The 27,055-nt window shown below is 37.9% G+C and overlaps 1 protein-coding gene and 1 pseudogene across 3 annotated transcripts in view; one reads left to right on the forward strand and one right to left on the reverse strand.

The window, feature by feature from the left end:
• Positions 1 to 27,055, forward strand: part of JAM2 (junctional adhesion molecule 2) — a 126,176-nt gene that overhangs the window by 67,083 nt on the left and 32,038 nt on the right. For 2 of the 3 annotated variants that reach the window (XM_043996973.1, XM_043996971.1), the window contains exons 3-6: positions 6,789 to 6,896; positions 13,780 to 13,932; positions 14,713 to 14,915; positions 22,973 to 23,072. In XM_043996973.1, the coding sequence (XP_043852908.1) occupies positions 6,789 to 6,896; positions 13,780 to 13,932; positions 14,713 to 14,915; positions 22,973 to 23,072 (564 nt within the window). The remainder of the gene's footprint in view (positions 1 to 6,788; positions 6,897 to 13,779; positions 13,933 to 14,712; positions 14,916 to 22,972; positions 23,073 to 27,055) is intronic. The other variant, XM_043996972.1, reaches the window with a different exon arrangement.
• On the reverse strand, positions 25,039 to 25,963 carry LOC122746049 (annotated as a pseudogene).

The following is a 27,055-nucleotide window of genomic DNA, read 5'->3' on the forward strand; positions in this document are numbered from 1 at the left end:
TGCCTTTCTTCTGTTCAAAGAGAAATGAGTCTCAGAGAATCATGGTTCTTGTGGGAAAATATGGGCCCCTCTCAAAAGCTGATTGAAGGTGTCTGGGGAACAATTAATGTCTGGGAGGTGAATTTCAGCTGGGAGAAGGCTCACATGAGGGAGGAGTTTAGAAGGCTGCCCCTTTGACTATACTGCATTCTGATTGGCTAGTGTTTGGTGTCAGTGTCTTAGAGAGCAGATTGTAACTGAGGAAGAAGGGAGGGGCCAGCTGGGTTAAGAAATAAAAGGGCTCCCAAGTCCCACACTAGCTGCCATTTCCATTAGGGACCTGGCCCATTCTCGTTCAAATGTAAATAAAGACCTTTGATATTTCTCCAACATTGAGTCCCAGAAATTTTTAAATGGGGTTTCTCATATCTCTGAACCATTTTCTCCCCTCAAGGGAAGCTTTTGACTTCCTTCTTGGTCTCTTTCTCTAGTGCCCAAATAAAAGACTATTTTATTCTAATTGAATTGTGTGTGAGAGGATGTAATTTTTTAAAGAGGAATATCTGGAGACTGCCAGGGCAGAGCCAAGATGACAGAGGAAAGGCAGAGAGTTCCCGAACTCGTGACACGATCACTCCAAAAAACATCCAAATAATGCCACAGGAAAATGCCCAGAGCAGCAAAACTCACAGAAGAATGTGCTGAAATCATCTTCTAACCAAGAATGGCTTGGAAGGTCAGAAGGAGGGAGATGCTGTGCTAATACAGGAGTTGGGCCCAACCCCACAATCACCCTGACACAGATCCAGTCCCAGGAAGACCTCACCAGAAAAGCAGACCCCCAGAGCTTCTGAATCAGCTGAAGCACCAGTGTTGTCTCGAACTAAGATCACAGTCTGGTGAGTGGACTGAGCCCTGGGCAGGGGGAAGACTACAGGGGTCTATGCTGGTGCTAAGACAGAACTTGGATTTTACACCCCTGCTGAGAACCAGGAGGTAGGCTCCAGTAACAGTGGCCCAGGTGGGGGAGGGGCACAGGCTCATTGGAGCTGACAACCACAACACACAAAGCTGGTTGATTAGCAAGTTGGTCTGGGGTCATCTAAGGACCAGGGAACAGGCCAGGCAAGTGAAGAACCTGATTCTCCTTAAATCATACCACCTGGAACTTCTTAAGCTTGGGATACTGCAGCCTAGAAACAGTGACCCACGTGAAGGAGCTAAAAAAGTCTAGTAAAAGAAAGGCAAGATGAGCCAACAGAGAAAGGTAAGAACCATAGAAAGTTTCTTCAGTAACAAGGAAGAATGAGGTGCCACCCTCAGAGGAAGATGTCAACATCAGGGTCCCTATATCTAAAGCTTCTAAGAAAAATATGAATTGGTCTCAGGCCATAGAGGTGCTCAAAAAGGACTTTGAAGATAAAGTTAGAGAGGTAGAGGAAAAAATTGAAAGAGAATAAGGGTGGTGGTGCAGGAAAGTCATGAGAAAAAAGTCAACAGCTTGAAAAGTCAAATTAGCCAAATGGAAAAGGAGGTACAAAAGCTCTCTGATGAAAATAATTGCCTAAGAATGAGGATTGAACAAATGGAAGCCAGTGACTTTATGAGAAACCAAGACACAATAAAGAAAATCCAAATGAATAAAAAAATAGAGGGCAATGTGAAATATCTTCTGGGAAAAACTGCTGACCTGGAAAATAGGTCTAGGAGAGATCATTTGAAAATTATTGGTCTACCTGAAAACCATGATCAAGGAAAGAGCTTAGATACCATCTTCCAAGATATTCTCAGGGAAAATTGCCCTGAAATTCTAGAAGAAGAAACTAAAATAGAAATTGAAAGAATCCAACAATCACCTCCAGAAAGAGATCCTAAAAGGAAAACTCCTAGGAATTTTATAGCCAAGTTCCAGAGCTCTCAGGTCAAGGAGAAAATATTGCAAGCTGCCAAAAAGAAAGAATTCAAGTACTGTGGAGCCCCAGTTAGGATAGCACAAGATCTGGCAGCTTCTACATTCTAGGACCAGAGGGCATGGAATATGATATTCCAAAGGGCAAAGGAAATGGGATTGCAACCAAAAATCACCTACCCAGCAAAACTCAGCATAATCTTTCAGCGGAAAAAAATGGGAGCTTAATGAAAAAGAAGACTTTCAGATATTTGTGATGAAAAGACCTGAAGTGAATGGCAAATTTGGCTTTCAAATACAAGACCCTAGAGAACCATAAAAAATTGGAGCTGGGGGACATACCTGGGGTCATACAGTGGGTGACTGTCTTGTGTCTGAGGCTGGGTTTTGGCTGGGATCCTCCTGGGTCCAGGGGTGATGCTTTGTCCACTGTGTCACTTATCTAGGTGATGACATCTTTAGGGTTAAATTGAGGGGTGAAGAATTCACTGGGGGAGGGCGAAGGGCAGAGGTAAAATCCTACATGAAAGAAACAGGAAAAGGCTTATGGAGTGGGGGAAGAGATGGGAGAGGAGCAGGGCAGTAAATTAATTTTACACTCATCAGAATTGGCTCAAAGACCTCAATCTCATTAGAATTGGCTCAAGGAGGGAATAATGTACACACTCAGTTGGATGGAGTAATCTCTCTAACCCTGCAGGAAAATAGGAGGGGAAGGGGATAAAGAGAGAGGGGCAAAAGAAGGAAGGGTAGAGTGGGGGAGGGGACAGACAGAAAAAAATCCCTTTTGAAGAGTGATAGGATGAAAGAAGATGGATAATAGAATAAATATCATGGGGAAGGGAATAGGATGGAAGGGAAACAGTTAACAATAGTAATCATGAAAAAGAGAAAAGGGGGAAAAATTGTACAAAACATATTTATAGTAACTCTTGGTGGAGGCTAAGAATTGGGAATCAAGGGAATGTCCATCAATTGAGGAATGATGGAAAAAGCTGTGTTATATGATTGTTGTGGAATGGTCTTGCGTTACAGGAAATGACAAACAGGATGATACCTGAAAAACCTGGAAAGTCTAATGAACATCAATGTATAGTGAAGTGAGCAGAGCTGGGAGGACATTGTGCACAGTGATAGCAGTATTGTTCAATGAGCAATTGTAAATAACTTGACTACTCTCTGCAATGCAATGATCCAAGACAATCCCAAGGAACTAATGAGGAAGCTTACTCTCCACCCCCATAGAAAGAACTGATAAAAAGAACACTTGTGGAATGTACATATATAACCTGGTTGCGAACTTGTGGAGGGGGGAGGAAAGGGAGGGAGAAAAATTTGGAACTCTAAATCTTATGAAAATGAATGTTGTAAACTACCCTTACATGTAACTGGAAAATAAAATAAATGTTTTTTGCTGAAACAAAGAGGAATATCTAAGGACCCCCTACCACCCATTTCCCTGTGACACTGCATTTCTGTTGTTTGGTGTGTTCAAGAGACAAATAATCACTTCAGCTCTGGTTTTCTTTTTAAAAGTTTACTTTTTATTTTGATTTTCTTGAAGGTTCATATTTTGTTTTATATGGTTAAACTCAGATTTGCAGGATAGGTCGTCTTGTACTCCATCCTAAGCTCCAATGCTCACTAGAACACATTATTACATTCCCTCCTTTTTCTAGTGGGTACAGAATAGTCTTGCCGTATTCAAATTTACTTTCCTTTAAATTTTTTTTTTTTGCGGGGCAATGGGGGTTAAGTGACTTGCCCAGGGTCACACAACTAGTAAGTGTCAAGTGTCTGAGGCCGGATTTGAACTCAGGTACTCCTGAATCCAGGGCCGGTGCTTTATCCACTGCGCCACCAAGCCGCCCCCACTTTCCTTTAAATTTGAAGGTTTTTCTCCTGATGGCTTGTAGAACTTCTGATGTCTGAATTGAATCATTAATTTAACCACTATGTCTTGAGTTTTTTTCTAAAGGTAATCTGTGAATTCTTCCAATAAGGAATTTTATTTTCTATCTTTAGAAGTTCTGGGCAGTTTTCTTCTATTATTTCCTTCTTTATGGCATTAAGATTTTTTTTTTATCCTGTTGTGTTCTTCTGGGAGACCTATGATCCTTAGGTGGTCTCTGCACATCCTTTCTTCAAGTTCAATATATTTTGATTGCATAGTGACCAAATTTCTTTAAATGTTGTTAGGTTTTGTTTCTCTTCTTCTAGGTTGTCATTCATTTCTATATATTTGCATTCCCATTTTATTGTTCTCTCTATTGTTCCTTTGGTGAGGTTTGTCATTACAAATTCCAGTTTTCCTATTCTGTTCATTACTCTTGCTGTGTGTGATACAAATAATGCTCTCATAATTCTAATTTCTGTTTTAAAGCATTTAGGAATAGTGTATTATGGTTTCATGTTCTCCAACTATGCAGGATTCTCTGTCTTAGCAAGTATTGAATAATTTTCCTTAATTTTTCAGTATTTTTTGATAAATGCCTCAACTTATTAGTCGATCTGGAGGCCATATTTCCTTCTATTTTTACTGGTTTCCCTGTTTATTTATACGTTTCTATTCAAAGTCTTTCAGTTTTCTTCTTGAAATCTTTAGTACTTTGTCTTTTTTCTTCATTTCCCTTATCACTCACTTCCTGACTCCCTCCCTTCTAATTGTGTTTTCCCTGGGAACTGTATCTCAAAGCAACTCATTAGCCTTTTCCCAGTCTGGGTAATTCACAGGTCACCATCTAGGTCTCTGACCCAGGTGAGTTTTAAATTGTCAGAACTGGCCCCAGCCAGTTACTATGCTCTTTCCTTCTGGTTTAGTGGAGTGCTGTACAGGCCCCCACATGCATGGTGTATTCTCCTGGTTTCCTATCCTACTCTCTCAGTTCCTCAGTTCTCTGGCCCAGCAGTGGCAGTTCAGAATCTATTTTCCCTGGTACTGCCAGTTCAGAACTTTGCAGTGTTGGTGCCTCCAGCCACACCCCCTCCCACCCCAAACAGGCTTTTGCTCCTTAAGGGCTGTTGTCAGGCTGACTATCAAGGCCTAAGCATACTTCTGCAGCTTTAAGCTAGTGTTTCCAAAGTAGTAGAAACAGTGGGGGTTCTAGGGTACAGGGGGGTTTGATGTAATCTTTTGTTGTATCCTTGTGTCTGGTCTGCTCGTATAGCCTTATAATCAGGAGCATGAGATCTGAGAGAGGAGCACTGAGTGAGTTGAGGGTCAATGAGTTTGATCTGATCAAGTTTTATTTTTTGTTTGTTTTGTTGGGTTTCTTTAAACCTTCTTTTGGATTCTGAGAGTCCTAGACCATGGAGACAGCTGAAGTTGCTTTAACTCTGGTGCATCATTTCTGCTTTGGAGCAGTTTGAGAGGCCATGGAAATTGGAGAAAATATCTAGTCTATCATCTTGTTGCTCATGTGACCTGTAGTCCAGTGATTCTCAAGTTTTTTCTACTTGAACTGATTTCCAGATTAGCTGATTTAAATATATATATATATTCTTCAATTTTTTCCATTATTTTTATTTTGTTTAAATATTTCTTGCTGCTTCATCGTCATTGATTTCTGTTTGGCCTATGATAAATTTTTAAGGAGTCTATCCCTTTGGTAAAGTTTTCCACTTCCTATTTTAAAGTATTTATTCTCTTCCAGTTCTTTCCTCCAAAGGTTTAATTTCATTTTTTAAAAATTAATAAAGTATTTTATTTTTTTCCCATTACATGTAAAGATAGTTCTCAACTTTTGTTTATACAAGTTTTCCAATTTCAGATTTTTCTCCCTCCCTCCCCCCAATTTCATTTTTTAAAACAATTTCTTGCTTAATTTCTTCTAGATATCCATGTAATCTTCATGGAAAATCCATATTTTGCTTAGAGTCTTTTCTTGGGTATCTCTGTATCTCTGGTTTGTTTCCTCTGTTCATATCTTTAGCCTTAGCTCTTGAATTGGAGCTTTGTACTAGTGCCATGATCAGTAGATCCTCTTATGCATTTCAGCACTTCTAGGTCTTCTCTTAGGTCATTGGACTCCTATACTGATCTCTACCTCTACACTCCATCTTAAGAATGTTGGTAGGTTTAGGTCCCCTTGTATTTTTGTGGTTTAGCATTCTGATTCTTCAGGACTCTCTATGACACCTTAGGGTAAATTGAAAGGTGCCTCAGAGACCCAGGGCCTGGAGTGTTACTATCTGAGTAATCGTCAAACTGGTCTCTGCTGTTTCAAATCACCTTAAAGGGCCACATTATTATTTTACAACCATTCTGGGGGTTTTTTGTGAGAGTCTTCTTTTTTTGCTTCTTAACACAAAGCATTGCATGCAATAGGTAGCTCTGATCATGCTGAGAGATTTCTGTCTTGTTTGCATAGGTTTTTTTCTGGCAGATTGACTCTTCTATTGCCTGTAGCTTTTGGATGATGGCTACATTTGATAAAGTCATTGTAGTTTCTCATTGTATTTCTTGTTCATGATTAGGTCTAGTGCTATTTTTAGATTTGTTTGTATTTTCTTCTGTAGTAAATGTACAGAAGATTGGTTTTCTACTTCTGTTCAAGCAGCCATCTTAGTTGGAAGTCCTTTTTAGCTATTTGTTAATAGGAAACACACCAGTTGGGGCTCAATGACTGGAGTAGCCACTTATATCATTGTCCATAAAATCCAGAGTAGTAACTTCCTCTGAGGACCCAATCTAGAAGTCAAGTGCAAACTGGGAGTACAGAGTACAAAGGGAGTGTTTACCTATTAGTAAGAAGGGTAGAATCTACCACAGAGATATTAAGAAAATACTGACTGAATCCAGCCTCAGACACTTGACACTAGCTGTGTAACCCTGGGCAAGTCACTTAACCCTGAAAAAACAAACAAGCAAGAAAATACTGACTGTATCTCCTTTTCCTAGAAGCAATTTTATCCTGTAAGTACCAAAAGAAAACATCTCCTTCAAGATTGGAATGGAAGAAACTTGGACCCAGTGTTTCCTTTGTTTATTATCAGCAAGCTTTTCAAGGTAAGAAGTTATAGACTTGTGGGTCATTGGGAAGGGAAATGATGAAACACTGTATATAGTGCATAATTTTCCATTTGACAAATAAAAAAGGGCACAAATGGTTTTCCAAAACATGTGAGAGAAATTTCAATTAGGCTTTGAAAGTAATGGTCTTAAACATATGATGTGTAGAAATAAAACGAATCATTTGTGTCCCTAAATCACTCATTCTTATTTTAGTCCATAACTCTACAAAACAAAACAAAATAAAACAAAACAAAAAACTCTTCCAGCTGGTTTACTAGCTCTGTGATCCACTAAGAGAAGGTAATAGAATATAATTTTTCAGTAGGGAAATAGGGTCTTTCAGCAATAATGATATCACTTCTGTTCCTTATGTATTATGAATTCTGTTGCTTTAGTGGTAATGCCCAAAGTTTAAAATCAGTGTGTATGTATATAGATATATAGATATGCTTATATAGCTATAGCTATATCTATCTATCCATCCATCTATTTATCAATTGGGATAATAAATGAACCTATATCCTAAGATTGCAGTGAGGATTTAATGAAATAATATATGAAAAGTGCTTGGGAAACCTTGAAATGCTATAAAAATGCTAGCTGTTATTGATAGGGAAGACCAAGCAGAGATTATATTCTGCTGCTCCACTTTTAAAACAAAACCTCCAGATACTATGTCTAGGCAGGACAAAGTCACTTCAAATTTTCACTTTGGGACCATTCTTGAAGTTCTTTAAGAACATAGGGTTGGGGGCAGCTAGGTGGCGCAGTAAATAAAGCACTGGCCTTGGATTCAGGAGGACCTGAGTTCAAATCCAGCCTCAAACACTTGACACTTAACTAGCTGTGTGACCCTGGGCAAGTCACTTAACCCTCATTGCCCCACCAAAAAAAAAAAAAAAAGAACATAGGGTCGAAGAGGTGGGACTGCTGTGGAGGTGCGCAGGTGTTGGTGCAGGCGCAACATTGGCAGAGCAGAGTCAGGGGGTTCTGCAGCTTGCTAAGATCTTGAAAATCACAAGATCCCTCTTCAGAGCCATAAAGATGGAGGAGACAAGAAGTGCCTTGCTTATTCCATCATCCAGTTTCTGCATGACCAGCTGCATCATGGAGGCCTCTCTCTTGATGCCCAGGAGAGTTTAGAAGTTGCAATCCAGGGCCTGGAGACAGTTTTTGGAGTGACTGTTGAAGACTGAGATCTAGCTATATAACAAACTGTGCCTGAAATATTTGAAGCTGCTGCAGGAAAAAAGACATGTCCTACATCCATAGGAATTCTGAGCCCATCTCCCCCTCTGATGGAGATACAGCTGAAGCCAAGATACTAAAAACAGAAGGAAATGAACAAATGAAAATAGAAAATTTTGAAGCAGCAGTCTCTTTTTATGGAAAATCAATTGAATTCAATCCAGCCAATGCAGTGTATTTTTGTAATAGAGCTGCTGCCTACAGCAAACTTGGAAATTATGCAGCTCCTGTGAGAGACTGTGAAAGAGCCATTGGCATAGACCCCAACTACAGCAAAGCCTATGGCAGAATGGGCTTAGCACACTCGAGCTTGAAGAAGAACACAGAGGCTGTCGTCTACTATAAGAAGGCCCTGGAGTTGGACCCCAACAATGACATGTGCAAATCAAACCTCAAGAGAGCTGAACAGAAAGTGAAGGAAACATCCAGCCCAACGGGAGCTACTGGAGGCTTTGACTTGGTTGGCTTGCTGAATTGTCCAGGCTTCATGAGTATGGCATCAAACCTCCACTCACCATGATCAGATAAAGTTTGGTAAAGGCATGAGGTGGGGAGAAGAGAGGACAAGAAGGGGAGTGGGGAGCTAGCTCTATGTGTGGGGCAGGGTCTCAGCCTTGCATCAGATAACTGAAGGAGAGGTTCCATAGTTAGAAAGGACAGCCGTCCCCCCCTATTGCTTCCAGGGAGCCTTTTGGTGGGGATAGATGAGTTTTGGGTGTTCTAGATGACCAGAAGGAAACAATGATGATCACCTGGAATCCATCCTTACCCACAATGTTTTTAACTCTTCAGTTTTAACTGTGGTGAAGACTGTAACGTGTGGGGAATAAATATACATTGTGACCTTTTTAAAAAATAGTATTAAAAAAAGAAAATAGGGACAGCTAGGTGGCACAGTGGATAAAGCACCCTGGATTCAGGAGGACCTGAGTTCAAATCCGGCCTCAGACACTTGACACTTACTAGCTGTGTGACCCTGGGCAAGTCACTTAACCCCAATTGCCTCACTAAAAAAAAAAGAACATAGGGTCACTCATATGACATAATGAAGCATTCAGGAGTACCTTTAATGGGGGGTAATTTATATAAAATATTCATAAAAATGAAAGATGGTGGAGTAAGAAGAAGCAATGCAGCCTATCTCCCCACTAACTCTTTTCCATAACAATCTAGAAAGTATACCAGCTTGAATTCTGATCAGGAAAACAACAACAACAAAAAAGTCACAATGAGTCTTTTTTCCAGCTCAGAGCTCCTTAGGGAGGTGAGACAGAGAAGTCTGAGGATACTGAGAAAAAGTCTGGTCAAGAGTGCATGTGGAGGGGGAGGCTAGGTGGCACAGTGGATAAAACACCGGCCCTGGATTCAGTAGTACCTGAGTTCAAATCCAGCCTTAGACACTTGACACTTACTAGCTGTGTGACCCTGGGCAAGTCACTTAACCCTCACTGACCTGTGGGGGAAAAAAAACCACAAAAAACAAGAGTGCATGTGGAGCATTTCAGACCTCTGTAACTGCAAGATGGTCAAGAAAGGGCACCAGAGCCAAAAGAGATCACAGACAATTCCCAGGTTAGAGATCCAGAGGCTGTAATTAACATGGGCCCTAGCTATATACTGAGCAAGGAACAAATTCTAGAAATGTAACTGTGTGGCTCTGATCCCAGGAATAGAGTTGTGAATTCTAGGCTTTATACCAACATGTAAGCCTGCAGTAAAAGAACCAGGGCATCAGTCCCAGACCAAAGAGGAGTCTGCAGTTCAGTCTTACTGAAACAGGCCAGTAGTGATAGAGTCCAAGAGTGGTCTATTGAAACTTTCGATCAGGGACTATCAGAAAGACAAAAGTGGGTCAGGAACTTGCAGAATTCAAACCAGGAGAACAGTGAACAGACCTCAGATGAGATCACAACAAATCTGGGAGCACTGAAAACCTGTAGGCCCTCAGCCTGAGCAGAAGGACATGAGTACAGAAGCTCATGCCAGATATACTCTCCCCCAGAAGAGTGCAGAGTCAGTGCTTAAATAAAGTCAAAAGTCAAAAAATAAGCAAACACAATAAGCACAATAAGAATCCCACCATAAAGAGCTATTATGACTACAGAGAAGCTCAAGATTCAAATACTGAACAGAATAAATAAAAAATATCTAGAAGCAAAGCCTCAAAGAAAAACGAAGCTTGAACACAAGTCCAAATCCAATATCAAGTGTTAGAAAAGTTTAAAAAAAGAATAGAAATATCTTAAAAGGAACCTTTAAAAAAGATTATAAAAATCAAATGTGAAAATGAAGTAGAAGAAGAAAAAATGGGAAAAGAAGTGAAATCTAAAGAAGAAAAAGAGAACAGCATGGGAAAAGAGGCACAAAACACTAATGAAAATTTGAATGGGGGGCAAAATGGTAGAATAAAGAACAGGATCCTTCTGAACTTGCTAAACACTCCCCTCTAAACAACTTTAAAATTATGCTCCAAATCAAATTTTGGAATAAAAGAGCTAACAAAAGATCAGAGAGGGACAGCTAGGTGGCTCAGTGGATAGAGCACTGGCCCTGGAGTCAGGAGTACCTGAGTTCAAATCAGGCCTCAGACACTTAACAGTAGCTGTGTGACTGTGGGCAAGTCACTTAACCCCAATTGCCTCACTAAAAAAAAAAAAAAAAAGATCAGAGAGAGACATTTTTCCAGCCTAAGACCATAGAGGAGGGCCAGAGGAGAGATCTGTAACACCAGGATGGGCACAGGCTGGAAGCAAGACGGTACCCCTGGTGGGTCTTGGAGGTGGCCGTGATAGCAAAAGCAGTAACAGCAGCGGTTTTGGGAGATCTCAGACCAGAGACAGTGAGGGAGTTGGACAACTAGTCAGAAAAAGATTACAGGGGACACTATGCTGACAATAGAAGCAATTGGCACTAATTGGCAACTATATTTCCTATAAGCAGTTCTGGGTTTCAGTTCAGGGAACCTCATCACAGTTCAAGGACCAAAAGGAGCACTAGTATTTGCAGCTATAGGAGGGCAGGGGCCATTCCTGGGTAAAGATCACAGCTCAAACAACGAGAGCACTGACCACAACTTTCCCAGAATCATACCACCTTGGAAGCACCAAAAACTTGCATATCCCCAGAACTAGCTCTGAGAACAGCAGCATAAAAAAGCTTGAAGCTTGGAAAGGGCCACCCACCCCCCAGGTGAGCAGAGATCAACTTTAACATAAAGTTCAAAGGCAGGAAATAAACTGGAAGAATGAACAGACAACAACAACAAAAAAATTTGACCATAAAAACTACTATGGTGGCAGAGAAGACCAAGACATAAACTTAGAAGACAACAATGTGAAAAGAGCACAACCAAAGCCTCAAAGACAAAGCTAATTGGACCCAAGGCCAGCAAGAATTTCTGGAAGACTTAAAGAAATAAACAATCGTTGTAGAGGGAAAATTGGAAAAAGAAATGAAAGTGATGCAAAAAAATTGTGAAAAGAGAATAAAGAGCTTGGTAAAAGAGGCACCAAAAATATTGAAGAAAATAACTCCTTAAAAAGCAGAATTGGGCAACTGGAAGCTGATGACTCCATGAGACATCAAAAAACAATAAAACAGGGGCAGCTAGGTGGCACAGTGGATAGAGCACCGGCCCTGGATTCAGGAGGACCTGAGTTCAAATTTGGCCTAAGACACTTGACATTTACTAGCTGTGTGACACTGGGCAAGTCACTTAACCTCGATTGCCTCACCAAAAAAAAAAAAAGAAAAGAAAAGAAAAGAAAAAAAGAAACAATAAAACAAAGTCAAAAGAATGAAAAAATAGGGGGGGTGGGAAATGTGAAACAACTCATTGTTAGTAACAACTGACCTGGAAAATAGATTGAGGAGAGATCATTTTAAAATTATTGGACTAAAAAAGGGCCTAGACATTCTATTTCTTTTTTTTCCTTTCTTTCTTTCTTTTTTTTTTTGGGGGGGGTGGGTAATGGGGGTTAAGTGACTTGCCCAGGGTCACACAGCTAGTAAGTGTCAAGTGTCTGAGGCCGGATTTGAACTCAGGTACTCCTGAATCCAGGGCCAGTGCTTTATCCACTGTGCCACCTAGCTGCCCCTTTAATAAAGCCTTAAAAACCTAAAATAAAAGTTAAGTTAAGTAAAGAAATAGCTATCAATTTTATGGCTTGGCACAGAAATCCTTAATCTAGGGTCCATGAACTTGTCTATATGTATTTTTTTTCTAACATTTTGATAATTTATAAAATCACAATACTGTAAAGAAAATAAATTTTTAAAAGACTTTGTAACTCTGATTAATATAATGATTGATCACAGTTCTAAAAGACTCATGATGAAATATTCTATCCACCACCTGACAAAGAACTGATGGATTCAGAGTGCAAATTATAACATATCTCCTCTCTTCTTCTCTCCTCTCCTTTCTTTTCCTTTCCTTTCTTCTCTTCTGTGTCAAGATAATGGAATGTGGTAGATAAGGGGATTTAGCAGACACTCAAAGGCCCACCTAGAGATTAATCTAAACTGATTGAATTAAGTGAGAGTGATTGACTGCTGATTAGCCTATTTCTGTTAACTAGATTGTAAGCACATCTGGCTAGCTCTTAAGAAGGTATTGTTCTCAGAAGCTAAAATCTTTGAACTTAACTCAAGATCACCTTCAAGTCCTGTGAACCAATGGATTTGAATGACACTAGCCAATCAGCTTGAAGAACCTCCCATTTCTGGGAGGAGAACACGAAGTAGGAAGTGATGCTGCCTGAGGGTGGATTTCCTCTTTTGGTTCAAGACATTGGTTTGGTGGGAGGACTTCAAGTGGGAGGTTTAGGAAGCTTAGGAGTTCCATGCTATAAGAAATCTGTTCTTGGGGCAGCTAGATGACACAGTGGATAGAGCACCCACTCTGAAGTCAAGAGGACTTAAGTTCAAATCCGGCCTCAGACACTTAACACTTAGTTGTAAGTGACCCTGGGCAAGTCACTTAACCCCAATTGCTTCACTAAAAAAAAAAAAAAAGAAAAAAAGAAATCTGCTCTCAATCTTTCTCTTTCTTTACTATCATATATCTTTTAATAAACCCTTAAAAACCTAAACTCATTTATCAGTGATTTTAGCCAGTTTCCCCAAAAAACTGGGGAGACAGATTAGAACCCACATTTAGAATTTTAAAATACACACTTCTCTCCTCTTTTTTTTTTTTGGACATATCCAATAGGGAATTTGCTTTATAAAACTATATGTTTTATGGGTTTTGTTTTTCTTGTTTTTCTCAGTGGGTGGAGGAGGGGGAGGAGAGAAGGAAAGAATTTGGAAATAGAAATAAAATTGAATTTTTTTTTTTGGTGAGGCAATTGGGGTTAAGTGACTTGCCCAGGGTCACACAGCTAGTAAGTGTTAAGTGTCTGAGGTCGCATTTGAACTCAGGTCCTCCTGAATCCAGGGCCGGTGCTCTATCCACTGCACCACCTAGCTGCCCCATAAAATTGAATTTCAAAAGATTCATTAAAATATTTAGCTTTTCTTATCCTATTATATTAAAATTATATATGTACATATAATGATGGTATATTTGTTATTTAATTTTAAGTATTTTGTGTTTTTATGAAATTTTATTTCTTTTTGTTTAAAGGTGATTTTAAGGATAGAGCTGAGATGCTCAATTTCAGCATCAGAATTAAAAATGTGACTAGAAATGATGCTGGACAGTATCGCTGTGAAGTTAGTGTACCATCTGACCAAGGTCAAAACCTTGAAGAGGATATTATTACTCTGGAAGTATTAGGTAAAGAATGAATTTTTTTTTCATCTAGTGGTTTTTTAATATAGGAGTGTCTCCTGTGAATTATCTTTAAATTTTTTTAAGTATGTCTTTTCTTTATCCTCCATACCTATGTAAAATATTACAGAAGGTAAAATAACAGTAAGTTAAGAAATAGCTATCAATTTTAAGGCTTGGCACAGAAATTCTTAATCTAGGGTCCATGAACTTGTCTATATGTGTATTTTTTCTAACATTTTGATAATTTTTTTTCAATTTAATTGGTTTCCTTGCATTTTATGCACTTAAATACATTATTTTGAGAAGGGCTCAACATAGGCTTAATTAGACTGCCAAAAGAGTCTATGATGCAAATAAGGCTAAGAACTCTTGGTTAAAGGCCCAGAAAGATACTGTGTCCTAGACCACACAAGAGTTTGTGACAGAGCTGGGATTAGTGCTTAGCCTTTCTGATTCAGTCCTGTACTTTTTCTATCATTTGGCTTCTACACATTGGGTTAAATAAACTCATCTCTTCCAACAACATGGCACAAAAATAAGGCAAAAAGTGATGTAGGATAATAATAACAATAGCAACTCATACGTATGTTCTCATATATGTGGTCTTTATAGTTTACAAAGTATAAAACACTACATAAGCATGAGTACAAAACTATTAAATGGAGGGAGACCTCTTGAAAAACAAAACAAAAAAAATGTATTACAGATACATATATTTTTGCCTGGCAATCAAAATTTGCACTTACCTTATAAAATCAATAACATATGTCATCTGTTGTTTAGTGGCACCTGGTGTTCCATTATGTGAAGTCCCCAGCTCAGCTCTGAGTGGAACCGTAGTGGAACTGAAATGTCAAGATAAAGAAGGTTTTCCAGCTCCTGAGTATACTTGGTTCAAGAACGGTGTTCATTTACTAGAAAATCCCAAAGGTGGCCACAAAATCGCCAACATCTCTTACACAATGAATAGGAAAACTGGAACTCTGGTAAGATTATTTTGTTGACATAAATTAGTAAAATGATTATAAGAGTACAAACCTATTAATTATTATGTACTAGCCATTTTCATAACTTAGGGGACACAAGGAGTCAGGAAGACAGGATAACTATGTGGTCATAAACAAGTCACTTAACTCCTTTTTGCACTGAGGAAACTTTCTTAAGACTTAGCTGCAGGGGGCAGCTAGGTGGCACAGTGGATAAAGCACTGGCCTTGGATTCAGGACAACCTGAGTTCAAATCTGGCCTCACACACTTGACACTTACTAGCTGTGTGACCCTGGGCAAGTCACTTAGCCCTCATTGCCCCACCAAAACAAAAACAAACAAACAAAGACTTAGCTGCAGAGGTATTGCCAACTTGCCTTAATGGAGAAATTTTCCTTATATTTTTTTTGGGGGGGGCAGGCAATGAGGGTTAAGTGACTTACCCAGGGTCATACAGCTAGTGTCAAGTGTCTGAGGCCAGATTTGAACTCAGGTCCTCCTGAATCCAGGGCCAGTGCTTTATCCACTGTGCCACCTAGCTGCCCCAGTGGAGAAATTTTCATACCAGGAGTTTCCTACCCAGTTTCACAGGTCCCACCCCGCGCTTGTCCTCATCACACACTTTCAAAAAAAGAAAAAAAAGAACCTTAAAATTGTTAGGGCTAAAATTATGGAGGAAAAAAAAAGAGTCTGTTGTCTGGATTGCTGCTACTGATAGCAGTAGGTTCAGTAGGGAAAATGCAACAGAAGCTTGGTACCCAAATGAGATAGACCCAAATGAGCAAGAATGATGAGGAAGCCTGCTGTGGTAGAGAAAAAGACAGGTATGGAAAGCTAAACATAGAATAGGTCAGGGCAGGGGACACAAATTCTTATGGCGAGATGGGTGACAAGCTGCTTATGCTGTTCTATTCCCTATCTGCAAAAATACAGAAAGCATTGACTCTCTTATTAGTCACCAGGCAAATACCTACCTGAATATCCTCAAAGATATTCTGATCATTCACTGCCCAAGCAATAAATGTCACAAACTACTTACCTTTTTGTCATATCTATGCTAGTAATCTCCTGTACAAATAATTCACCTGTCTATAATATATGACTATTCTGCTTTTGAAGTATATGTGGGAGTTGATCATCATAAGAATAAAGTTTATGGGAATCTCTAGGTGATATAAAAGTAAACAAGATACTTGAAAAAAATGTGTTAGCAAACTTTTTCCATTTCCACAATTGTGACATTTTCTGACTAGTAGGAAGGAATATTGGACTTAAAGTTCACTTTTTAAATTAAATATTAATTTTTAAATGTCTGCATTCTACAGAATACAAAAATTTCTTAACATCATTATTTTAAAACGCAAAAGCAAAAATGTTAAACCCTGTTTAAAAATTCAGCATTTCTTTTCATAAAATGTATATTTCTCATTAGAAACTACATTTTGTATCATTAATCTGTTAAAAGCTAAAGTGTACTAAAGAGAAGCTCCTTATTGAGACCTTGACCTCATCACTTTTAAGAGTTAGCAGGGGCAGTCAGCAGGTCCAACAGTTCCTATGCTGATATTTGTGGGAGAGGAAAACACTGCTGTCACACCTTTCTATATTTACTTTTCCAATTTGTTTTTTCTCAAAGCAGGTGATAGAACACAAAAGCATTTAAATATATTTTCCATGGATAGCTTCTGTCCTTGAAAAATCTTATGATGCCAAAGGAATGACCCAAAGATAAATTCATTATATAATTAAATAATAGGCAACAGCTACATGGCATAGTAGATAGAGCACAGGGACTGGAGTCAGGAAGACCTGAGTTCAAATCCAACCTCAGACACTTACTAGCTTTGTGATCATGAGCAACTTACTTAACCCTGTTTTCCTCAGTTTCTTCATCTATAAATGAGCCGGAGAAGGAAACATATTTAGGAATGAATACCATTTTGTTGTTTCATTCTAATTTATGTTGTGAGAGAAATTATTATTAATAACCAATTATGGGAGACATCCAGGTTTTTTCCCTGTCCTATTTCCCTTGTCCTGGACTTTTCTTTTTAAAAATTTTATTTAAATTTTTTTTCCAATTACATGTAAAGATTTTTTTTAGTTCTAAATTTTTCTCCCACCCTCCTGAGGCCAGCAAACAGTTTGAAAAAGGTTATACATTATAATCATGTTAAACATATTTCTACATTAGTCATGTTGTAAGAGAAGGATCAGAAAAAAGAAAAAAAACATAAGAAAGAATAAACAAGAATAATAAAAAAGCAATAACAAAAGTGAAAATAGTATGCTTTAGTCTGCATTCAGACTCCACAGTTCTTTTTCTGAATGTGGAGGGCATTTTCCACCATAAGTCTTTTGGCATTGTCTTGTATTACTGAGAAGAGTTAAGTCTATGTCATGGTTGATCATCTCACAATGTTGTTGATACTATGTACAATGTTCTCTTGGTTCTGTTCATTTCACTCAGCATCAATTCATGTAAGTCTTTCCAGGTTTTTCTGAAATCCATCTGCTTATCATTTCTTAAAGCACAATAGTATTCCATTACATTCATATACCACAACTTGTTTAACCATTCCCTAATTGATGGGCATCCCCTGAATTTCCAATTCTTTGCTACCACAAAGAGAGAATCTATAAATATTTTTGTACATATGGGTCATTTTCCCTTTTTTGTGTGATTTCTTTATCACTCAGTGACCTTAATTATAACTTTTGATTCATCCAGCCTGGCATGTTGTATGATGTACTCTGCATATTAGTTAAGGGAGTTCCAGAAAAACATGTACTTCTGCTTCACTGACTACACTAAAGTCTTTGTGTGGATCTCAACAAAATATGGAGAGTCCTCAAAGAGATTAGAGCACCAGATCATCTTACTAGTCTCCTGAGGAGCTTGTTTGAGGGTTAAGAAATAAGAGTTAGAACTGAACATGGAAGACCTATCCTGGGCTTTTGAAGGACTTTACTGATCAAGAATTTACGCCACCTAGACCATCTTATCTAAGTGAATTCCTGCCCATTGTGTTCGGACATCTTTTGTTTTTGGAGGGGAAATGAGGGTTAAGTGACTTGCCCAGGGTCACACAGCTAGTAAGTGTCAAGTGTCTGAGGTCAAATTTGAACTCAGGTCCTCCCGAATCCAGGGTCAGTGCTATATCCACTTCATCACCTAGCTGCCCCCGGCCCATTGTGTTCTAAGGTTTGTGTGGAAATAAATTATTTTATTAAATTGCCCAAGGCTAGAGGTGATTTGGAAGTAAATGGCATGATCAAAGTCAGGTTCCCCCAGCCCCTCATTAGAATAGGTCCACCTCTCATTATAATATTCATTCTCTCTCTTGTTAATAATTAATCAGAGTTGGGGGCGGCTAGGTGGTGCAGTGGATAAAGCACCGGCCCTGGATTCAGGAGTACCTGAGTTCAAATCCGGCCTCAGACACTTGACACTTACTAGCTGTGTGACCCTGGGCAAGTCACTTAACCCCCATTGCCCCGCAAAAAAAAAATAATAATAATCAGAGTTAATTGTCACCCTCATGAACATCCACTCTTCCAAGGGTATATAAATAGTGTTGAGTGAGTTCCATGAGGGGTCTTTGGCATTCAGTAGTGTCACTGACCCCTTTTATTAGGAATATGCTAGCAGTATTAATAAAATGATTAATTACCCAGAAACTATGTGTCTCAAACTTCTTCAACATCAACATCACAATTGTTAATTATGAAAGGCAGTGAGTTTGTGGAGACTATTCTGGAAGTAGGCCACCTATTTTCAGAAAGGGAACAACAGTCTTATGGGCTTGAAATAAGCCAAGACTACCCTTTTCTGTTTTCCTTTTTTTTTTTTTTTTGCCATTAAGAAATAAATAAGAGAAAGAAGCACATGGTAGTAGTGGAAGTGAAAAAAGAGGTAGCAGGCCAAATATTTTAAGGTACTTAGGAATAAAAGAGAAAAATGAAACATCCCTCCCCTCAAGGGGCTTACATAGAAAATGGGGGGGGGGGGGAAGGGAAGACTAAATCTCCCCTCCTCCACCTCAGTTGAGATAATCACAAGATTTGATCACAATGAAGTTTTAAAGAATTAACAAGATGTTAATAGCTTATTATCTTTTTACAAAGTATAAACAATTTCTCTGAGTCAGAAGAAAACAACTGTCATTGGACAGCAAAAAAAAAAATAGTAGGTTATGAAGGGCTTCAAATGTCAGAGAAATTTATATTTGATCCTATAGGCAACAGAGAGCCATTGAGCAGGGAAGTGATATGCTTTGGAAAAACACTTTGAGAAGAAATCAAGTATCAGATCTATGGCTAGGTTCATGACTAAACAAGAAATAGGTTCACAGGAGACTTAAAATTGCAAAATTTAAAAAGTTCTTGCATAAATGAAGCTAATGCAGCTAAAATTAGAAGAGAAACAAGAAATATGAGGGAAACTCTTTAGCAAGTTTCTCTGAATAAAGGTCTCATTTCTTTTTTTTCTTTTTTTTTTTTTTTTTAGTGAGGCAATTGGGGCTAAGTGACTTGCCCAGGGTCACACAGCTAGTAAGTGTTAAGTGTCTGAGGCCGGATTTGAACTCAGGTACTCCTGACTCCAGGGCCGGCACTCTATTCACTGTGCCATCTAGCTGCCCCCAAAGATCTCATTTCTTTAAAAAAAATTTTTTTTACATTCTGTTTTAAATTTTGAGTTCCAAATTCTCTCCCTCCTTCCAGCCACTCCCCCCATCCACTAAGAAGTCAGGCAACATGATACCCATTATACATGTGAAATCATGCAAAAACATCTATCCATATTAGCCATGTTACAAAAAAGAAAAAAAGTAAGAATATTATATTTCAATTTGTACTCAGAGTTCATCATTTCTCTCTCTGAAGGTGAATAGCATTTTTCATCATGAGTCCTTCAGAAATGTCTTAGATCATTGTATTGATCAGAATAGCTAATTCTTTCACAGTCAATGTTCATTATAATATTGCTATTACTGTGTACAATGATCTCCTGTTTCTGCTCACTTCACTTTGTTCATTTAGGTCTTTCCAGGTTTTTCTGAAATGCTGACACTCATCATTTCTTAGAGTACAATAGTGTTCCGTTATAATCAGATACCACAACTTGTTTGGTCTTTCCTCAACTGATGGGCATCCCCTCCATTTCCAATTCTGTCACCACAAAAAGAGGAGCTATAAATATTTTTGTACATTTAGGTGCTTTTCCTTTTTCTTTGATCTCTTTGGCATACAGACTAAGTAGTGATAGTGCTGGGTTAAAGGGTATGCATAGTTTTATAATCCTTTGGTTCTAATTCCAAATTGTTTTCCAGAATGGTTGGACCAGTTTACAGCTTCACCAATAGTTCTTTAGTGTACCTATTTTTGCATATCCCTCCCAGCGTTTGTCCTTTCCAGTAAGTGTGAGGTGACACCTCAGAGTTGTTTTAATTTGCATTTCTCTAATATATAGTGATTTAGAGTATTTTTTCATATGACTATAGATAACTTTGATTTCTTCTTCTGAAAACTGCCTCTTCATACCCCTTGACAATTTATAAACTGAAGAATAGCCTTTATTTGTATTAATTTGATTTAGTTCCCTACATATTTGAGAAATGAGGCCTTTATCAGAGAAACCTGCTATATTTCTTATATTACTTCACTTTCTAGGGTACTTTTTAGTAAAATGTGGTTTCTCTGCTTTGTCTCTTTTACCTAGGTCTATTTTTGGTTTTGCTTTGTCTGAGATCATGATTGCTACCCCCCTACCCTTTTTACTTCAGCTTACTACTTATAATAGATACTGATTTTGCCCCTTTTTTGAACTCTATGTGTGTCTTTGTGTTTTAAGTATACCTCTTGCAAACAGTATATTGTTGTATTCTGGTTTTTAATCAATTCTTCTATCTGCTTCTCTTTTATGAGTGAGTTTATCCTATTTACATTCAGTTATGATCATTAACTATATATTTCCCTCCATCCTATTTTCTTGTTTGTCCTTCTTTCTCTCTTTTTTTACTCCATTCCAAGAATCTGTTTTGCTTCTTACCACTGCCTCCTTTAATTCACCCTTCCTTTTATCATTTCCCTTTTATCCTATCTCCTTCCCCTCCTACTTCCCTATTGGGTGAGATAGATTTCTATATCCAGCTGAATGTGTATATCTAGTCTTCCCTCTTTGTTGTTTTTTTGTTTTGTTTTGTTTTTGTTGGTGGAATTGTGAACTGATCCAATCATTCTGGAAAGTAATTTGGAACTATAACCAAAAGCTATTAAACTGTGCATACCCTTTGACCCAGTAATACAACTGCTAGATCTATACCCTTAAAGATATCAAAGAAAGAGGAAAGGGACCCATGTATACAAACATATTAATAGCAGCACCTTATGTGGTAGCAAGGAGTTACCCATCAGTTGGGGTATGACTGATCAAGCTATCATATATAAAGGTGATGGATCACTATTGTGTTATATGAAATGATCAAGGGGTTGGTTTCAGAGAAACCTCATAAGTTTGTATAAACTGATACAAAGTGAAGTGAGCAGAACCAGGAGAATAATTTATAGAATTTACAACCAATATTGTAAAGACAAACCTCTTTGAAGACTTTATAACTCTGATAAACACAATAACAGACCACAGTTCCAAAGAACTTATGATGAACAATTCTATTAAACACCAGTTAGAGAGCTGGTGGACTCAGAATGCATATTGAAGCATATTTTCTTTTCTTTCTGGGGAGTGACTAATGTGGAAATTTGTTTTGTTTAACTAGACATAATTAGACTGAGTTTTGTTTTCTTGCTTTCTCTGTGTGAGAGGGAGGGGGAAGAGAGAATTCAGAACTGAAAATGTAAAGTTAAATTTAATAAAAATAAGAAAAGAAGGAAAGAAAAGAAAAAGAAGGAAATAATTTTTACCAGCTTTGTCAAGAGATTGCAATGGGGAAATAATGTTGTCAGGCAGACCAAGTAGAAATTTATTGTAGTAGTCTAATCGAGATGATGAGGGCTAGACTAAATTAGAGCAATGGCTAGCTATATTACTTGAGAGAAGACAACACATGTTAGAGATGTTTTGGAGGGTATCATGGGGGGCATGAGGAGAGAACCAAAGACTTAATCTGTGTGGGGAATGAGAAAGTGAATTAATTAGGGAGAAGCAAAAGTACTGCTTTACTGTGATATGGACCCCATTGAGATTAAACAACAAGATATCAACCCGTTTCCTTTTTGCCTTCCTCTGTTTTGGTCAACAACATTTCCCAAGGAGTTGTCTTTTGAGAAAACTGTATAAAAATCTTTACTCAAAATCTTTCTCTGTTTATTTCTCAATTGCTCTTCTTCTCTCTTTTCAGGGTTGTTTCATTATCATTAGAATAAATAATAAAAACACTGAATTAGATTTGTCTAGTGCTTAAAAAACTTCCTGACAGAAAATTTGGCACTAATTTAATTAACTCTAATGTTATAATGGCTTAATTTTTTTCTTTGGAAAGTGCACAAACTCACTGTCAGATCACAGAGAACCTAATTAATAACCAGGGATTCCTTGGATACTTGAGAAATCTGAATTTGTTCATACACCTTGTACTCAAAACTTTATAAAACATACATTGAGGGGCAGCTAGGTGGCACGGTGGATAGAGCACCAGCCCTGGATTCAGGAGTACCTGAGTTCAAATCCAGCCTCAGACACTTAACACTTACTAGCTGTGTGAAGCTGGGCAAGTCACTTAACCCCAATTGCCTCACTGAATCAAAAACAAACATACATTGACAATTTATCCAATATCACTAACAGAAAATTTGCAGACATCCTATAGCTGATAGCTTATTGACTTGCTCTGTGAAGTTAAAGAATTTTTACTTATTCTGTGAAATTCTGGATAAGTTTTAAACTGGAAATGATAGCACAAAATGCCATATCATTTTCATATAGAAAAATATATTCTATATAATGGATCAGACAACTCAAAAAGTTGTTGTACAGTATGATCTACTTAATAAATTCACTACCTAATGAAAATTACTTTTTTTCTTTCATAAATAGCAATTTAACAGTGTTTCAAAACTTGACACTGGAGAGTATTTTTGTGAAGCCCGCAATTCAGTTGGATATCACAAATGTCCTGGGAAGCAAATGCAAGTCGGTAAGAAAAAAAAATTAGCCTATGGGACTAATAGATATATTTCTATGTTGCTGTGGGTTGGATTGCTGAAGGATTTGGCATAGATTGAATGAGCAGATAGTGGAACTGATATTTAGGCAGAAATGACTTTAGAGTTGCTGAGATTAAAGTTATACTCTTTCAATTATCTAAAAAAATCAGCATAGAAAATAGTAATAACTCATAACTTATTTTTTCTTTATCTTTTTTCCCTTTTATTGTTCACTTAAGCCCCTATGATTTGTAAGATGCAGGGTCTTTTTTTTTTTTAAGTATTTCAAGCAAATTTAGCAAGTGCTGAAAAAATTTCCCTTTCTTCTCTTCCTCTCCAGTTTAAATAACTCAGAAAAGATAGTGTGTTTACCCTAAAGTATGTATGGTGATTGGTAAGGCTGAGGAGTAGGAAAAACTTGATATACTAGTTATCTAGTGAAATGCTAGTTATCTAGTCCAGACCCTCATTTTATATATGATGTAACTAAGAGCCAGAGAAATTAAGCGACCTTCTCAAGGATAAACAGGTGGTAAGTGGCAGTGCTAGGATTCAAACTCAGGTCCTCTGAATCCAGGACTCTTTCCACTGTACCATGTTGTCTCAGGAGGTTTTTGCCCTCATCTTGTACAGGAGAAAGAGTACAAAAAAAGGGGCAATGAGGGTTAAGTGACTTGCCCAGGATCACACAGCTAGTAAGTGTCAAGTGTCTGAGTCCAGATTTGAACTCAGGTCCTCCTGACTCCAGAGCCAGTGATTTATCCACTGTGCCACCTAGCTGCCCCCCTCTATTTCCTCTTTAAAGCTAAAATAACAATATCCATAGTCTCTCTGTGGGAAGAGCTGATATATTACACTTGTATGGTTTATGAGATGAAGGAAGTCTTAACAATAGTGATGACTGTGACAGATTTATGTTATCTAATCTCTTTTTGTTTTTAAAAACCATTCATAGGTCCACTTACATCAACTTAATCTATGTTCATAATAATTACAATTATATTGTTCATGAAAATTTTATCAGGTATTAAACAAAGCTAGATATCATTCAAGTTATTTCCCTGTAAACTATTTTTTACAGCACATGTATGTTAGGTAAATATTTTTAAATCACAAAAACAATCTAAATACATGAGAGATTTTTTTTTGTTTTATTGCTGTGCTTAATATACAATGATTTTATGAATAAGAAATAATTTATTTTTACTGCATCTTTACTTATACATTTGTTCTTACATTATCATTAGGTCTTTAAATACAAACATAATGAATAAAGCAAAAGATAATGAAAATAAACAGCAGGTAACTTTACAAATAATAGAATATGAACTATTTTTGCCTTTCTCCAGAGTAAATTGTTTATGATTGAAGTTGCAAAAGTGTTCCTTAAAACTTTGTCTTAAGAAAACTTTTGCAACTGCAGTCATAAAGGTAGACACATTGAGATTGTATATTCCACAAATACTCATGGTATGATATGTAATATCTATAAGACATCTATTTCTACTACAGTCATGAATTCTCCAACCCCAAAATAACCACAGCAACTACACCTGTGCCTGGAACTAATTATCCCTTTAACCTACCCCAACTACCACTACCACCAATATAAGCCAATATATTGGCAGTTTTCTTTGATTAGATGCAGAAGCTGTTTTAACACTGGCCTTGTGAAATCACACTGTATTAAAAATACTATGCCAAACATGAAAAATGTGTATACAAATGTGTATACAAATTCCATATTGGCCACCTCCAGTGAAAATAGATAACTCCCCAAATATTGCTCCCCTAAACATAAAACATAATTAAACATAAACATAGTCTACTCCCCTAATATTAAACATAAAAACCATATGGGAAATATAAGAATCCTAATAGAAGTAACATAAATCTGTCATAAGAAAAAACTATTTGCATGACAACATGGATGACAAATGGTCTACTGTGTAAATTTTAGAATGAGGCAGAAAGAATTTGGAAAGCTGCTGTATTTTCCCCTGCTTTAGCTTCCTTTCCTTGGGTGTCCAAAGTCCATAATATCAAGTTGTCTCTTTGTAATTGCATTATTAGTCTATCTTTGCATGCTTCTTCACTCAATAGATCAAATTCAGCAATAGCTTCATCAAAAAATGTCTTTGAGGGGCAGCTTGGTGGCACGGTTGATAAAGCGCTGGTCTTGGATTCAGGAGGACCTGAGTTCAAGTCCAGCCTCAGACACTTGACATTTACTAGCTGTGTGACCTTGGGCAAGTCACTTTACCCTCATTGACCCACAAAAATTAAAATAAATCAAAAAGATGTCATTGAAAGGGATCAAGCATTCTCCAGAGAATTTAGGATCTCAAAGTAGAAAACACTGAAAAATACAGGTGGGGCACCCAATCTCATAGGAAATGTTGGTTGTATCTCCTTTTTGCTGATTTCAGATGCTTCTTGATATGCTTGTTGTGGTTGATCCACATTTGCTTTCTCATCATCACCAGCAGCAATCTCAACCAAACCATGGCAGTAGTCTCCTGGCATTTTCAAATAGAAACCTTTGCATTCTGTTTGTGAAGCATTAGGAATCACAAACTTTTCTAACAGAATATATTATTACAGATATCTTAGTTTTGTCTCAATTTTCTCTTGCTATTTTGGGTCATTTGCTGTTTTTTCTCAATAACCTTTTATCTTTTGCTCAATGTTGAAATGACTCTTCAAGATGACCTCCAGGGTCATAGCATTTTTGTAAGCGAATGGAGAGAAGATCCCTCTCTTCATTGCATAATTTAGCTCCTTGCTCAGTTACAGATTTCATACAGATTGCGACGGCGTTGTGTTTCTTAGCCCGCCTAGCCAATTTGGCCTTCTGTATCAGTTCGTTTTTGTCCACAATTTAGTAGTATTCTGTGCTCAGGACAGGAGTTCCTCCATCTCTGAGGGGAAGCAGTGGCCTGTATTATCTGATCTCAGTTGTACGGTCATAGATGCAAGACTGTATTGAAAGTTGGCACAAGCCTTATTTTGACCAAGACAAGGAAAAAATTCCCTTCCGCTCAGGCATAGGCATTGGACCCAGGAGTCCTGGTCCTGGCTCTGGTCAGTGCCTCATGGATGAACACAATGGGAGGAAAATTCTTTTTCAATGAGGCATCTCAACTAAAGGGCTTTCTCCAAGATGCAATGTAAGCAAAGGCCCTCTCAATATCTGACCTTGGCCAGATCTCAGTGGCCTTACACCAATCTCAGTGGCCTTACACCAATAAAAAAGGCAGGGATTATCTCTTATTCATACACAGCGAAAAGCAACGTGAAGGGGCTTGGGAGAGCAGTTCAACAAGCCAGGTGGTAAGTTTCCACAGCAAATTAAAATTGCATTACAAATAAGAGTTACAAGGTGGACCCAGGTTACAAAATGAAATTTAAGAAACATCAAGGGATCACACGGTAATGCATATTTCCACTACAAAGACAATCCATCTACTTTTTCTTAATTGATTCTCTAATTCCTCACAGTGGCTATTTTAAATCTTTTCCTCTCCCCAAGTCTCCCACAATGTCCCCTCTCCCATCCTCTCAGCTTATCACCTTTTCTATTTATATTCTCATTTGGTGACCTGATCAAGTTCCAGGGTTCTGTTTATACTTTAGTTGGTGACCTCATTATCTCTATGCAGATAACTCCTAAACAGGGGTGTGCTGGCAAATATTTAATAATGTCTCTCAAAAAAAAAGCACTCATTATACACTTTGAAGTTTAATCTGATGTATTAACATTTTCTCCATCACTTTCTTTAATATAGACAGTCCACAAAAAAATAAATCAAGCTCTGATTTGTACTGTTTTGCTGATTTCCAAAGTATAAATACACATATTGAAAATTTTAAAATTGGTTCCAGTCCACCTCTGCTCCTAAACACATAGGCAGCCCTAGTCTCTTACCTAAACTCCAGTTTCATATCATCAATTCCCCATTGGATATTTTGA

Source organism: Dromiciops gliroides, chromosome 3 (genome assembly GCF_019393635.1).
Source record: "Dromiciops gliroides isolate mDroGli1 chromosome 3, mDroGli1.pri, whole genome shotgun sequence".
Taxonomy (NCBI): Eukaryota; Metazoa; Chordata; class Mammalia; order Microbiotheria; family Microbiotheriidae; genus Dromiciops; species Dromiciops gliroides.